Source organism: Spizellomyces punctatus (genome assembly GCF_000182565.1).
Source record: "Spizellomyces punctatus DAOM BR117 chromosome Unknown supercont1.8, whole genome shotgun sequence".
NCBI classification, from domain to species: Eukaryota; Fungi; Chytridiomycota; class Chytridiomycetes; order Spizellomycetales; family Spizellomycetaceae; genus Spizellomyces; species Spizellomyces punctatus.
In genome coordinates, this window is record NW_015971544.1 from 215462 (window position 1) to 230157 (window position 14696).

Here is a 14696-nt window from a genome sequence, read left to right on the forward strand (position 1 = left end):
ATGGATTTGCCCGCCTAGTAATGAAAATAAAAAAAAAAAACAAATCTGCAGAAACACAATAGGCATATGCTGATGGTAAATTGCTGCTAAAAAAATGAACACTTTTGGGGGGAAACACTAATCTTGCAGAAGACGCGCCCCTTTTGGAGAGTGTCAGAAAACGTGTTTTTGTCACTTGCAAGTGTTCAAGTGTTCCTTTTTTTTTTATTTCGTTGGATTGTCCATTGTCGCCCATCTAGAGACATTTCTTCTCGGCAGTTTGTTTTGTTTCATCCTTTTATTGACCCTTACAAGTGTTTTTTTTTTATCATTTTGATACCATTCAGCATAGTTGTTCAACAGGTTGGTGTTTTGTCCGTGTTTTTCCGTTTGGAATGTCTAGCAGCATTTTGCATGTTGATTTTGTTCTTTGACAAACAGTTTGTAGAGTAGCTTGTAGGCAGGTCATTTGCTGGAACTGGGCTTTATCTCTCTCGGGGGCAGACATTTCGTTTTTGGTACAGAACGAGACTCCTATCAGCTTGTCACACATACCGCCAATGCCGCATACCCTGCACTCCGCCCATCAGCACTTTGACCATTATGATACCCATTCATCAAAGGGCCACTACAGCTATCCAACGCCTTTGGGTGAGGACTCTGTTAGGATGGATATCGACAGTGGAATCGACATGACGGCGTACAGCCCGGCGGATCTCTTTCGGGCTTTGATGGACGGAGACGGCGGCAATGTGGCTGCGACAACGAGAGTAGAGGTGGATCATCGAGCGAACATGTATGGTGGAAAGGGCTTTCCTCACCAGCCAGAGCCCTCGTCTTTATCTTTGGACGCTTTGGAGCTACCCGATGGACTGATGGCAGATTCGATCCACCATATCAATCGAGGTTCAGGTCAGTCGGAATCGGGGCAGGATATGGTGTGGGATTCATCTTCCTCCTTTATGGAGACGTTGATGGTGCGTACTGCTGATATGTTGTGTATCGTCCCAACCAAACATCAACTAACTGGATCCTTTTGTCAGTCTCCTGACCTACCAACTACCACTTTTATCCATGACGCATCGAATGCACCTGTTCCTCCCGCTTCCTCGACGACAACCATGCAACCCTGGATGACCTCTCCACCATCGCCAGCAGTGCACTATCAACTTTCTCCCCTTACCGGCCCTCATCCCCCGCCCGTTATTCCTCATGAATCATATTCAACAGAACCAACTTCTCACCCAATCCTCCCCTCAGCAGATAGCGTCCTTTGTCATGACACTCACCATCGACATGCGCTTCCTAGCCGTGAACGTTTTCCGCTAGAGATCCCTCGGCATACGTATCAACCGATGCGGAATGCCGCACTGATTCGGCGATCAGTGTCCCTCACTAATTTGCATCAACAGCAACAGTACGTTTCTCAGCATGCAGCTATGACGCATGGGGCATTACCGATAGTTTCGCCGTCGTTGTCTGCTTCCGGAGATCCATATGTTTGGGTAAATTCACCATTACTCCTACCGGTTGCTACACCAACGTCTCAGCACATGACCGGAGGATACGCTGCCACAGCTGCATCAGCTAGTCCGGTGCAATTACCAGTTGTGGGCTCATCGCCCTCCCTGGTTCCATGTGAACCAAGCGCAGGCTCAAAGATGGCGTCCGAAAGACACACTTTCAAAAGTCCGCGCATATTACCATCGAGGAAACCGCGTAGGCGATCTAGAACCGATGGAAGTGATGGATGGGAAGAGTCGCTTGGCGGGCCAACAGAGTCTTCCTCTGGAGTACCTCCTGGAGGAGTGAACTCCTCTTTGGATTATATCACACCTCCCCATCAGCCACATGATCCTCAGGCATCGTCTACGGAATTGCCCATGGTTGATATGCCTCCGGCGACCATGACCGCTTCGTCTCAGATGAAGACTGCCACGGCTGCTGTCACAAGGTTAGTTTCATCCTGGCTGTTGCTCTTCTACCCTGGCGTCAACTGACGTCTTTTCCCCCTCACCTCAGCGCATCACACAGCAAACCGGACTCGCCACCACCAACACCCCCGCTTTCCGCAAAAGTAACCACCACACCTACACAATCCGAACTACTCGCTCGCCCACCACTGCCTTCATCCCCTGCATCAGACAGCAAGCCATCTGTCAAGACACCCCACAAAGTGTCGGAGAAAAGGCGAAGAGAACTTCTCAAAGGATGCTTTGACGAGCTGATTGCCCTCCTACCTTTTGATAATTGGTCAAATGACGATTACTTGGACGACGATGATGAACGTGATACAAAGAGTGGAAAAGGACGAGGAAAGAAGCAACCGAATCGAATTGAAATTCTGCATCGGACAGTCAGGTATATTGATGGGATGGTGCAGAGACAGCGGGAGATGGATGATGAGATGGAGAGGCTGAGGAGGGAACTGGCTGCATTACACTTGAGTAAGAATGGACAATGAGCAAGCATTCTGGGACTGTGTCTTGGACTTTTGGGGACATTCATGACGATAGGTCTTACAATGCCATTCTATCTTCGTACATATCATATATCACATAGTGCAATTTTATAATATACATAATAGTTCCTTTGACGCTTTTCCTAATAGCTCCGTGCGCTTTTGCAAACGTTTTTGTTTGTTTGTTTTGAATCGGACTTTGCTGTCCGGATCTTGTCATATTTCCTGATTGAGCTCATCTTTCCCGATTAAGTTTAATGGAATATGCGACCTGTCAAGATCACCCAGACGGCTCGGCCTCCTCCTACCTTTTTGCCTTTTTGCGTACTCTTGTCGTTCTAAAGAAGGTGGGTAGAGAGACTCATCGGTTTTAGTGGTCCAGAAGGGCATTTGGGCAAGAGTCCGTTAACATTCTTTGACACTCTGTCCCCACGTACCTGTTTAGTACCTGGAAGGAATGCCTGCGCCGAAAACCAACCCGCTCACAGCTTGGCTAAACCGCAATGGAATAGGCCCCGCACAAACACCCACTCCCAAGAAGCCGACAAGAGACGTCTCACCTCTAGAAAATTCCCCCGGGGTCTACATAACTCCGTACCGGCCACGCAAAAGTGAAGCTTTTGTAGAGTTGAGCACGAGCAGCAGCAGCAGCAGCAAGTCCAAACGAAAATCCGAGAGTGTACTGGGCGGTTCCGAGAAGAAGAGGAGGGAAGGGGACAAGAAAGTGGATAGTGTCATACCTGTTGGGAACAAGCAAAAAAGAAAGCCTTTGGGAGGAAGCAGTAGTAAAAAGTATTCCAGTCGCGTTTCACGTCCGGAAGAGGACGACAAGGGGAAGAAGCAGCGTCTGCTGGCTTTTGGGGCCAAGGGTGAGAGTGACCTGAACGAGTCAGTGGTGAGTTTGAGTTACCTTGTTGAGTCTCATGTGGGTATTGGACATTATTGACATTGGTCCCTTCCATCAGTCGGTTGCCAATGGCTCTCCTTCAGGGGCATATGGATCTTGCTCATCGTCTCGGATGCTATCCGCACCGCAGGTAAGGAAACTCTAGAAAATTGCTACACGGAGGGTAATATGACAAACCCTTTTGTGTCTTTAATAGGCTTCTTCTGCTAAAGCCGGCTATAAGCAATCCTGTCTGCAATTCCCAATGACCGGATCTCCTATCTCGGCACCCATCCCCAACACATCCTCTTCAACCTCCCTTACGAACCAGCCCATCGAACTCACGTTTGCATCTTCTGCTCTTGTCAAGAAGCCAAAGAAAGTTATGGAAGACCTTGCGCCCGAGATGATACCTTTTAGTAAACCTCTACCATCCCTTGAACGTGTCCCTATCCCTGGGACTCGGTGGTTGTTGCCCGGAGAGATAATGGATTTGATGGCTGTTGTGGACTTTGTGCGCACGTTTGGTGACGATGTCTTTGGATTGGGAGATACCACTTCTTGGGAGCTGAGTACGCACCGTTCTATGATGCTAAGCAAGCTATAAGGGCATATGCTCAATGAATGTTTTGCAGATTGTATGGTGGACGCTGTGTGTCATTCCAGTAGTCATTCTAAGATGTTACTGGAGATGTATTGTCTTTTGGTGAATGCCATCGATCATCATGCACAGGTGGACATGATCCGTCTGCAACATCGAGTAGCGGAACTCATGCAAGGTCACTCTGATTCTACACTCGGCCAAGCCTTAAAGTCGCAAGAGATTGCCATGATGGATCCCTCCACCCATGTGAAGATATTGTCAACCCTCACTCAAAAGGTGATGGAAACAGATGCATTTCGAGAGGTGATAAAGTTGAACCATGATAGATTGCAAGAGATGCGGAAGGATAAATGGACCTCAGCGATAAAGAAGAAGGAGCGTAAATCTGATATTGCCGAACTTGAGCAGCAAATCACTGAAATTGACGCACAAATTGCGGCCATTGATGCAGAGCTACGCGAAAAGAGTGCTAGCGCCGATGCACCAACCGGTACTACTGATGAAGATGGAACGGATTCCACTGACAGTACCCGTGGGGGAACTTTTCTCCGTCGATTGGTGGACCGTGATAGAAGTGATAAACTCCGAAAGATGCAAGCCGAGCGCCGATTAGAGGCGGCAACATTGGCCCGACAACGGAATCTATTGGTCAACAAATGTCACCGGGCTGAGAAGGAAGTGGAAGAATTGGAAGAGGCTGATCTAAACTGGCCGTCAAGATACGATGCGGTGAAGAGAATGCTCAGGAATGATACCATGAGAGTTGCTGGTTTGGATAGGGACGGACGCGTCTACTGGTGGGTGACTGTTAAGGGACAAGAGTTAAGAGGTCAACGTAGCGAACAGGAAGATACCAACGGCGAAGAAGACAAGATGGATCGGGCTATAGAGCCAGATTCAAAAAGGACCACCGAGTCAGTTGATGACAAAGACCCCGATATATACGGTGTTCTTGTGGAACAATATACCTATGCCTACCATGATGCCACACCAGGAACATTGTCACCCGTGCTGTCCCTTGACCCAAAGGGGAAAGGCAAAGCGCCAGCGTATCTTGTGGAGGCCAGTCGATATTACACACCACCCGACAACGCCGCCAAGCGGCACATCCGAGCAACCTGCACTACCGAATTCTCTTACATTGATTCCCTGTCGACTTTGACAAAGCTTTATCGATCATTAAATTCCCATGGATTGAGGGAGAAAGAACTACGGAATGGATTAAAGACATTTTTAGGTCCTTCTGGCGAGGTTTTTGAAGTAAAAGGTAGGAAAGGGGTCGCTGCTAAACGAGTAGAGAATGCTTTACAAGCTTTCGGCGACTGGATCAAAGGTGTCGACCGTGTAGAATTGGATCAAGGGGGAGGGGAATACCGTCGGTTGATGGTTGATGGTGTTTTGGAACTTGTCAAAAAGTTTGGCAAGGGTTGCGGATTGAATGTACAGGAAGCTGTACAAGAAATTAGACACCGGGTACATGATGGGGATGAGGGTGTGGAGGTCATTGTTGAGATCCTATCTAAATGGATTGAAACGGGAAACTGCATGCTAAGTGACACGACAAAGGACGGCCTTGGGGAAATCAAGACATTTTCTGGGGTAGCCGTGTGGTGCTCGAATGCAACTGCAGAACACTTGCAGATGACTCGAGATGTAATAAAACAGCAGCGAGTAGAGCGAGAACAGAAGGATGTAAGAAAGCAGCAGCCGGAAGAGCGAAAAAAGATTGAGAAGCCACAGAGAGCTGCTTCTGGATTTCAACGAACACGCTCTGGACGACGCGTCAATGCTACGCAGTCAACTCAGCTTTCTGAGAAAGATTTTGATTCTATTCTACGAAAGGCTGAACGTCAGCAAACCCGCGAAAGCCACTCTGAAGGCGAGGAAACAACTGATGAAGTGGACAACAGTGACAGCGATCCAGTAACTGCTCGTCCTCGACGAAGCAGTCGTCTTGGTAAAAATCATGCAGTTGCAACTGCTATGACCACGAGGTCGGGACGGACTCTTACTGGAGGAGAAAGTGACAGACGAAGTCGGGTTGAGTGGCAATTTGGAGATGATGACAGTGCTAGCGAGGATGAGAGAGCAAAAAGAGCTAGACGAAGGGCGCAAATCACAAAATCTGATGACGAAGAAGAAGGGGAGGGGGACCAAGACGAGGAGGATGAAGACGAAGGGAGTCCAGATGCCGATGACGATGTTGATGACGAAAAACAATTCACGTTGTCACTACGCCCGAGAGCGCGAAATGCGAAAGTTATGATGGATGAAAGTGAAGCAGAGGATGATGACGAAAAAGATAACGATGAAAATGGTGATGGTGACCAGAATTACGCCTCCAGTGATGATGAGATATAGAAGAACTAGGGTAGTCTTTTCGCGTAATTATAATAACAATAAGTTTGCTACAGTAAACAAGTGGACGACAAACTCCCTGCGCCATGATCCCGATAGTAAAAGCGCTTTGCATAGTCCCATAATTATACGCTTATTGTTTGATACAAATACGTCTCTGCCATCCCATTCGCACAATTGTGTTATGTATATTGAACAAATATCAGAAAGAATCCCTTTGCAGTCCATTCCCCAAGTCTACCCTGTCGCTGTTACGATCGCATCAATACATGGAGATGGATGCTCGTGGCAGTTGCCAAGATTACAATCTGATGTTGCATCCCCATCTCGCGCTAATCTATTTTCGTGTTTTTTTGGTACCACGGATCAAAAGACAAACCCCTGGGTACAACCACGTTGTCCACAAAAAAAAATAAAAAATAACGGCAAGCGCATGCGCATTTGAAAATTGAACAAAAAAAAAAAAACAGTTGACTGGCGGAAACATGGCTTTTGTTTACCACGGGCACAAACGGCGACAAGATTACCAAAGCACACATGTTGAAAGATATCACACGTGGCTGCCGATTGTCTTGATCATGGAAACTGTGGGTTAAGATTCGAATGGAATGTAGGTGGTTTGTGCGACTTGTGTGTGTGTGGCAGGGTTATTAAACGATATTAAACGATACACTAAGGTTTTTTCGTTTGCGTTTTTGTATGAGATCATGGTGGGCTAATTACTGGAGGTTTTATATATCATTCTATGGCAAAATGTATTGAGAGCTCTGGCATTCATGTGGGATGTTTGTATTACGCTCCAGCTATTGCGTATAGTCCTATCAGGTTGATTGCATAGCCGGCAAATCGAGAATGTAGAGCAGTAAATTCAACCTCAATGCGTAGTTTGGACGATTAGCTGTCAGCTCTGGTCCCAACGATGTATATGGCGCTGTGGGTAATTGTCCTTTTTGAAATCGGCTGCTACTACTGCAATACTGACGATGGAGACTGTCCAGACGCGTCTTCCGGGCCAAGCACACTTTCCCAGTGGTAATAGCTACAGTAGAAGACTGGTACATTATTTCACATCTTGCGTACTCGTGCTTCCTTCCACCACATCCCATTCCTTATCCACCGAGCAATCTTTCAATAGCATCCATATGACAAAAAACCGTATGCGCTCCAGAACCACACCCAGGGTTTAATCAATATAGGCAATGAAATTATCAATATCAAATATTAGGCTTCACTCCTTAACAGATGTACATAATGCGACAAGAGGTGCGATGTGAATCAATTAGTCCTTCCATAAACAGATGCAATATTCTATAAGCAATCATGATAGTTGTTATGGGGAAGGTAATTCGCACTCAGCGTATGTAAGCCGCAAGCTTGCGTGGTCACAGTCATCATCTAAGTACACTTCTTGGGCTTGAAGTGACTGCTTCGTTGTTGTGGAGAGTCGCAATTTAAGACCGACTCGATCTAGTCAGCGCAAATTGTTCTGAAGCAACTCATTCACAAACAAGAAATAAACAAGACTGGCATATAAAGTCGCTGAACTTTGTCAATTGAAGGAAAAGACTTGACTGCAGAAATCAATAGAAAATGACCACGATTGAACCTATTCGAGGCAAGCTGGGATCCAACATCATCGGCCCCCGCAATTATGAGCGAGAACGACCATCAGTGGACCTAGTACGACCTCCTGAAACGGACTCGGGAACCTTACCTTCCTACAAGTGGTCCTTTGCAGACTCGCACATCCGCATCGAAGACGCAAACTACTGTACGAGAACTTCCCACCTCCGTAGAGCTCGCTGGAGTCAACATGCGACTCGATGAAGGAGCCATCCGCGAGCTTCATTGGCACAACGAGGCAGAGTGGGCTTACATGCTTGAAGGGTCTTGCAGGATCACTGTTCTGGATCTTGAGGGAGGTGTGTACGAAGCAGATCTGCAGAAGGGAGACCTCTGGTACTTTCCCACGGGACGTCCGCACTCTATTCAAGGAATCGGAAAAGGCGGGTGCGAGTTTCTGCTCATTTTTGACGACGGCAACTTTTCAGAGGACTCGACGTTCCTGCTGACCGACTGGCTCGCGCACACGCCCAAAGAAGTGCTGGCAAAAAACTTTAACCTCGAGCCATCGTTGTTTGATAGTCTCTCCAAGAAGGAAAAGTACATTTTCCGTGGTCTTGTACCCGATGCCAGCAAGCCGAGCACGCCGCCAAATGCGACTCCGTCCAAGTACCGTTTCTCACACCAAATGCTAGCTCAGGAGCCCCTCAAGACCCCCGGAGGCGAGGTGAGAATTACCGACACCTCCAACTTTCCAGTATCCAAGACCGTCTCTGCTGCTCATGTGATCATTCATCCACATCACCTTCGGGAGATGCACTGGCATCCCAACGCAGACGAATGGTCCTACTTTATCAGGGGTAAGGCCAGGGTCACCGTCTTTGCATCCGAAGGCCATGCGCGTACGACCACATACCAAGCGGGTGACGTGGGCATCATTCCGAGGAACATGGGTCACTACGTCGAGAATGTCGGCGACGAAGAAGTGGAGATGCTCGAGATCTTCCGTGCTCCCAGGTTTGAGGATTTCTCGCTGGACCAGTGGCTTGCACAAACGCCGGCAATAATGGTCTTGGAGCATCTCAATCTGCAAGACAAGGAGGAAGGCGAGAAGTTCCTAAAGGCGCTTCACCTCACCAAGGTGCCAATCAAGTGAACGGTATAGTAGATGGGATATTGTGCTATATTGCGAGTAAATATGTGAATAGCTCAATTGCAGTGGAATGTAGGTATAGGATAGCAGAGTTTGCAAATTATGGCAAATTGGGATGGCATGTTTGTATAATGTAGCAAATATGGTATAGGAGTAGCATTTCATGGTGGTCGCAGATAAAATGAGCATTTGGCGAACCGGTGTTAACGATGAGAACATGTCCATTTGAAAGAGCCGGTGATTCCGACCCCAAACGAATTCAGATATTCAATGCCCTACAAGGTAAAGACCAGTTCATGTGCTGTATTGGAGCAACAATCATGATGCAACCACTTTGGTCTCCTTCCAAATCTTGCCCATGTGCAGGAGAAAAGCTATTGCTACGTACATCTTTTGAAAACTTCCGTGGTTGATACCTATTATTGCTTCTGCTTAAACCACCACAGCGGAAGGCCGTAGGCGATATTGCCATAGCAACACATTGTATGACTGTTCACGAAGATTCGAGTGCATGACTCATCCATAAATGACTACTAAGCGCACTTTTAACCAATCATATTCTAATATGGATGCTTAGCAACAAAAGTCTCCGTTCTAGCAGATAGAACACTACAGAAGGATTTGTTCTGCTTAAGGGCAACCATCTTCGCTGCAGTTCTTCTTGCTTCCGTCCATCATCCCTTTCACGCAAGGACAGGTAAGGGTCTTATTTGCTCTATATGACTTGGATTTTCTCTCATCACCTCCTACACACGCGATTTCCTATAGCAATCACAGTCATGTTCCGCGCATCAACAAAGCTTGCACGATCTACCCTTTCGGCGCCCGCCAGAAATGTTCTACAGGCGAGGAACTTTGGTGGACACAAGGAGATCCAGTTCGGTCAGGATGGAAGGCAAGCGTTGGCGAGGGGTGTGGATATTTTGGCCAAGGCCGTGGCAGTGACTCTGGGACCAAAGGGGCGAAATGTGATCATTGGTGGGTATTCTCTCTGATCGATACATTGGCCGTCCACTCTCAATAACACGCTACGCTACAGAACAGGCCTATGGGTCACCAAAGATCACAAAGGACGGTGTGACTGTCGCAAAGTCGATTGTTTTGGAGGACAAGTTTGAGAACTTGGGTGCTCGTCTCGTGCAGGACGTGGCCAACAAAACAAACGAGATTGCTGGTGATGGTACTACGACAGCTACCGTCTTGACCCGTGCAATCTTCATGGAGGGAATGAAAAATGTTGCCGCTGGTGTTAATCCCACCGAGATGAGAAAAGGTGTGCAACAGGCTGTTGACACTGTTGTCAAGGTTCTGCAAGAGAACAAGCGCAACATCACCACTTCCCAGGAAATTGCGCAGGTTGCAACCATCTCTGCCAACGGCGATAAGCACGTTGGTCAGCTGATCGCGCAGGCCATGGAAAAGGTTGGAAAAGAAGGCGTCATCACCGTTCAAGAAGGGAAAACTCTTGTAGACGAGCTTGACATTACTGAAGGAATGCGCTTCGATCGTGGTTACATCTCCCCGTACTTCATCACCGACACTCGCACTCAGAAGGTTGAGTTCGAGAAGCCCTTGATCTTGCTATCTGAACGCAAGATCTCGTTGCTTCAGGATCTCCTCCCCGCGCTTGAAATCGCCGCGACTCGTCGTCGCCCTCTCCTCATTATTGCAGAGGACGTTGATGGTGAGGCCCTTGCAGCTTGTATTTTGAACAAGCTCCGCGGTCAGGTCCAGGTTTGCGCTGTGAAGGCCCCCGGTTTCGGTGACAACCGTAAGGCTATGCTCCAGGACATGGCTATTCTTACTGGAGGCACCGTGTTCAGCGACGAGGTTGACTTGAAGCTCGAGAAGGTTGGTATAGTAGGAGCGCTTGATCATAACGCGTGGATCAGGATCTGACCAGTAATGCTTAAATGTGCAGTGTACCCCTGAGGACCTTGGTGCAGCCAACTCGGCCACCATTACAAAGGATGACACTATCTTCCTCAACGGTGCTGGCTCGAAAGATGCAATCAGCCAACGTGCCGAGCAACTCCGCTCCCTCATTGCTAGTACGACCTCAGAATACGAAAAGGAGAAACTCCAGGAGCGTCTCGCCAAACTTGCGGGTGGGGTGGCCGTTATCAAGGTCGGTGGATCGTCCGAAGTTGAGGTGGGCGAGAAGAAGGATCGATTCGTCGATGCCCTGAACGCTACTCGTGCTGCTGTTGAGGAAGGTATTGTTCCTGGTGGAGGTACAGCCCTTCTCAAGGCTTCCAGGCACCTTGACTCTATCAAGCCTGACAACTTCGATCAGAGCCTTGGTGTGGACATTGTCCGCAAGGCCGTTCAGGCGCCTTGCAAGACAATTGTAAATAATGCTGGAGAGGAGGGAGCTGTCGTCGTTGGCCGTTTGCTCGAGAGCTACAACGTGCCTGCCGAAGGTGCCAAAGATGCCAAAGAGAGCAACTTCAACTACGGATACAATGCGGCAACAGGAAAGTACGTGGACATGATCCAAGAAGGTATCATCGACCCCCTCAAGGTTGTCCGCACTGCCCTTGTGGACGCTAGCGGTGTTGCGTCCCTTCTTACCACAACCGAGTGCATGGTTGTAGATGCTCCCAAGAAGGACGTTCCTGCACCGGCAATGGGTGGTATGGGTGGTATGGGTGGCATGGGTGGAATGATGTAAGAATCGCCATCACAGAAGCGTATATTAGGCATGGTGTCACGTCGGATGTAGGAAGGCATTTTAGCATAGAGTTTCTTTTGCATTGTCTGTAGCGCGGTTAGCAGCATGGTGCACTCACAAGCGCGGATTTTGGGATTAGGGTTGGTTAACGGCGTGGGGGACCTACTTTGTATCATACCTTTTTAAACTTTTTCATAGAACAAATTCAATTTGAACAGAAAATCTCATGTTAACTGTCCTTGCGTTGATTCCCTGGGTGCAGCCCAACCTCGTGACACGATTCCAACCACGGCATCCCAGGTGACATAATGCGGGGTTCTAGAGAAAGTAAGCAGGACGGATCTAGAGATCTGCAACCTTTTGAATTTGAGGGAGAGAACAACGAGCAGCACATGCACCTACTGGTCGATCTCTCCAGCCATAGAGCAGATACGCCCGATTTCCTCTCTCCGAGATGCCTTCGACGTCGAGCACAGTTGTAACGACGCGGCATTGGCTCCTGTTGTTCTTTGCTTGCACGGTCATGTTTAGCAATTACTACTGGTAAGCTATTTGAGGCTAGTCGCCTCTTCATTACTTTACGCCAACTGTTTCTTAATCCATTTTAACCTCCTTTCTACGTGAAAGCTATGATATTCCTGCCGCACTCAACGTCCCCTTACAAAAGTGGCTTTCGTCACCTTACGACAAATATCAATGGCAGATAAACTTACTTTACTCCGTCTACTCCCTTCCCAACATAATATTGCCGCTTATTGGTGGAATGTTGGTGGACAGTATGAGTGCCAGTACCATGTTGATGATATTTGCATCGCTTGTGTGTATTGGACAAGCTCTGTTCGCGTTTGGGGTGTCGTCCCGGATTTTTGAGGTGATGGTTCTGGGAAGAGTGATATTTGGCGCCGGTGGGGAGAGCTTGGAGGTGGTGAGTTTCAGTCGTGTATTGGTTGTATGAGGGTAAAAGGAATGGGCAGGATCCGTTGACAAGAGATTCTTTTCCGTGTTATTTGTGGGTATAGGCTACGTCGCGAATCACAACTGATTGGTTCAAAGGCCGAGGTTTGGGCTTTGCGATGAGTCTTCACCTCTCAATGGCTCGTATTGCAGCAGCATCCAACGATAATCTCTCGCCCTGGTTGGCGGAGCATACGTCTACGCCAACTGCAGTATGGTTCGGTTTTATCGTGTGTCTACTTAGTAGCGTATGCGCTATTGCCATGATATACTTGGACCGACCCACATCCCGGTTTGCGGCTGGCGTTGTCGTCGAAATGGACTCTTCTCGCCGACAGCGACAGAAACGCAGATTGGGAAGCGAGGACGAGCGTCAGCCGTTACTTGTTAACGACGCTAATGGTACGCATTCACGACGACCTAGCGTGGAGGACGGATGTCTGGGAAGCCCTTTGGTCGATCAGGGTTCTTTTTGTGATGATGGATCTTCGGAAGAGGAATACGATGAAGAAGATGAAACCGTGCATTTTTCTCAATTGAGGGGATTGAGCTGGTCCTTTTGGATGCTCTGTTTGGCGACGATTGGATTATATGGTGCGCTACCTATGCATCTGAGGTTGTAGGCAGTGTATGGTTTCTTTTAACAGCGCCCTTGTCACTTGTTAGGTTCGTCCGTTCCCTTCTTCCATATTTGTACAGACTGTGAGTGATTTGGAGGGCACCCACGTTAATGACTGGGTCTAATGATCTATTCTAGTCTTTCAGCAAAAGTGGTATCCAAATGACTCGCAAAGAGCGGGAATGGGTAATTAAGTTGTGCATCGTTCTCTGCGTATTTCGCGAGTGCCCTAATTAGGTGGAATCATAGTCATGTCCATTCCAGACTTGGTCTCTGCTGTTGGCTCACCACTCTGCGGTCTCTTTATCGATCGATTCGGTCATCGAAGTACTCTCTTGCCCATATCCGGTGTCCTTGTCCTCATTACCCACGCCCTTTTATGCTGGACCGACATCACGCCCATCTTTCCCATGTCTATTCTAGGAGTCGCGTACTCCATTTTTGCATCTGCACTATGGACATGTGTGCCTTATCTGGTTGGCAGCCATCAGATTGCGACCGCATACGGATTGGTTGCGGTAGCACTTAATTTATCCCTTGCATTGTTCCCGCTTGCGGTAGCGCGAATACGGAATGCTCACCCCGAGACATTTGTAGAGGTTGAAATATTCTTTATGGTTCTGAGCTTTGCTGCCATAATCTTGTCATTGGGATTATATGCGATTGATGCACGAAACGGTTGGGTTCTCAAACACCACCGACATGTGCCACGACCGGGACTAGGTAGCAAACCGGGTGAAGGACCCTTACCTGAGGTGGATGGCGAGCTGGAGGAGGAGGCATATGGAAGTATGGATGAAGATGACCTTACTATTAAGGTAGTCGGCGACGGCGTCATCGTACCAGCTCCCCATACCCACATCCACCATCATCATCATCACCACCACCGATCATCCGGCCCTGGAGATCGACGATGTCGGTGCGCGGAAGACAATGGGAGGAAATCACCTGTTCCCAGTGTAACGGACGGATGGCCCCATGACGCAGGACCCCAAAGTAATAAGCGAAGAACGTCGCGGTCTCCAAGACGGAGGGAGAGAAACGAAAATGGATCTCCTATTCGCAGGGAAGAATTATATCGCCGTGCTGGTAGATATAGTGGGGAGGATGACGAGAACAGCGGTGCTGGGGACTCTGGCGACAGCGGGTAGAGCGCATTAAAAATATTATCTGTATTTAAATCCAACCACAATCTGATTGCTTGCTGCAAATTGTTAATCACTTTCGCCATGACAATCTGACCATATGTGTAAGCTGCAACTGTGCTGCACATTAAGTGGCACTAACTTTGTTGGCCGAGAGATTGGGCAGCCTTTTGATTATTTCAAGGTGAAAATATCAGGACGCCGTGAGAGTCACGTTTTCGTTATCAAAATTAAGCATCACAAAACCAGATATGCGATAACCCGATGACCCCAAGTTGACCCTTAACAGGTTCAAACTTC

The 14696-nt window shown here is 48.2% G+C and overlaps 5 protein-coding genes across 5 annotated transcripts; all 5 read left to right on the forward strand.

Annotated features, from left to right (window-relative positions):
- The first annotated feature begins 163 nt into the window (after window positions 1-163).
- Window positions 164-2587, forward strand: SPPG_04947 (uncharacterized protein). Its single transcript, XM_016753188.1, has 3 exons — window positions 164-956; window positions 1023-1933; window positions 2002-2587. Exons 1-3 carry the CDS (start codon window positions 540-542, stop codon window positions 2441-2443), a joined length of 1770 nt encoding a protein of 589 aa, XP_016607598.1. The 5' UTR covers window positions 164-539; the 3' UTR covers window positions 2444-2587.
- A 310-nt stretch (window positions 2588-2897) lies between these two features.
- Window positions 2898-6351, forward strand: SPPG_04948 (uncharacterized protein; the record flags this gene model as incomplete). The annotated part of the gene is made up of 4 exons (XM_016753189.1): window positions 2898-3335; window positions 3406-3477; window positions 3544-3898; window positions 3962-6351. The coding sequence occupies 4 exons, from the start codon at window positions 2898-2900 to the stop codon at window positions 6289-6291; spliced, it is 3195 nt and encodes a 1064-aa protein (XP_016607599.1). The 3' UTR covers window positions 6292-6351.
- A 1527-nt stretch (window positions 6352-7878) lies between these two features.
- SPPG_04949 (oxalate decarboxylase family bicupin) lies at window positions 7879-9158 on the forward strand (the record flags this gene model as incomplete). The annotated part of the gene is made up of 2 exons (XM_016753190.1): window positions 7879-7968; window positions 8027-9158. 2 exons carry the CDS (start codon window positions 7879-7881, stop codon window positions 9005-9007), a joined length of 1071 nt encoding a protein of 356 aa, XP_016607600.1. The 3' UTR covers window positions 9008-9158.
- A 443-nt stretch (window positions 9159-9601) lies between these two features.
- Window positions 9602-11907, forward strand: SPPG_09234 (chaperonin GroL). Its single transcript, XM_016757391.1, has 4 exons — window positions 9602-9701; window positions 9773-9982; window positions 10044-10855; window positions 10926-11907. Exons 2-4 carry the CDS (start codon window positions 9784-9786, stop codon window positions 11676-11678), a joined length of 1764 nt encoding a protein of 587 aa, XP_016607601.1. The 5' UTR covers window positions 9602-9701; window positions 9773-9783; the 3' UTR covers window positions 11679-11907.
- A 92-nt stretch (window positions 11908-11999) lies between these two features.
- SPPG_09235 (uncharacterized protein) lies at window positions 12000-14438 on the forward strand. The gene is made up of 6 exons (XM_016757392.1): window positions 12000-12221; window positions 12306-12603; window positions 12698-13226; window positions 13299-13334; window positions 13390-13437; window positions 13501-14438. The coding sequence occupies exons 1-6, from the start codon at window positions 12133-12135 to the stop codon at window positions 14400-14402; spliced, it is 1902 nt and encodes a 633-aa protein (XP_016607602.1). The 5' UTR covers window positions 12000-12132; the 3' UTR covers window positions 14403-14438.
- Window positions 14439-14696: the final 258 nt, after the last annotated feature.

Bases quoted from the DNA above. Each gene is read 5' to 3' on its own strand.
- SPPG_09234 (XM_016757391.1), top strand. From the start codon at position 9,784: ATGTTCCGCGCATCAACAAAGCTTGCACGATCTACCCTTTCGGCGCCC. The intron at 9,983-10,043 runs GTGGGTATTCTC...GCTACGCTACAG, and splicing joins GGGGCGAAATGTGATCATTG to AACAGGCCTATGGGTCACCA. The intron at 10,856-10,925 runs GTTGGTATAGTA...TTAAATGTGCAG, and splicing joins TTGACTTGAAGCTCGAGAAG to TGTACCCCTGAGGACCTTGG.
- SPPG_04947 (XM_016753188.1), top strand. From the start codon at position 540: ATGCCGCATACCCTGCACTCCGCCCATCAGCACTTTGACCATTATGAT. The intron at 957-1,022 runs GTGCGTACTGCT...TCCTTTTGTCAG, and splicing joins CCTTTATGGAGACGTTGATG to TCTCCTGACCTACCAACTAC. The intron at 1,934-2,001 runs GTTAGTTTCATC...CCCTCACCTCAG, and splicing joins GCCACGGCTGCTGTCACAAG to CGCATCACACAGCAAACCGG.
- SPPG_09235 (XM_016757392.1), top strand. From the start codon at position 12,133: ATGCCTTCGACGTCGAGCACAGTTGTAACGACGCGGCATTGGCTCCTG. The intron at 12,222-12,305 runs GTAAGCTATTTG...TCTACGTGAAAG, and splicing joins ATGTTTAGCAATTACTACTG to CTATGATATTCCTGCCGCAC. The intron at 13,335-13,389 runs GTGAGTGATTTG...GATCTATTCTAG, and splicing joins CTTCCATATTTGTACAGACT to TCTTTCAGCAAAAGTGGTAT.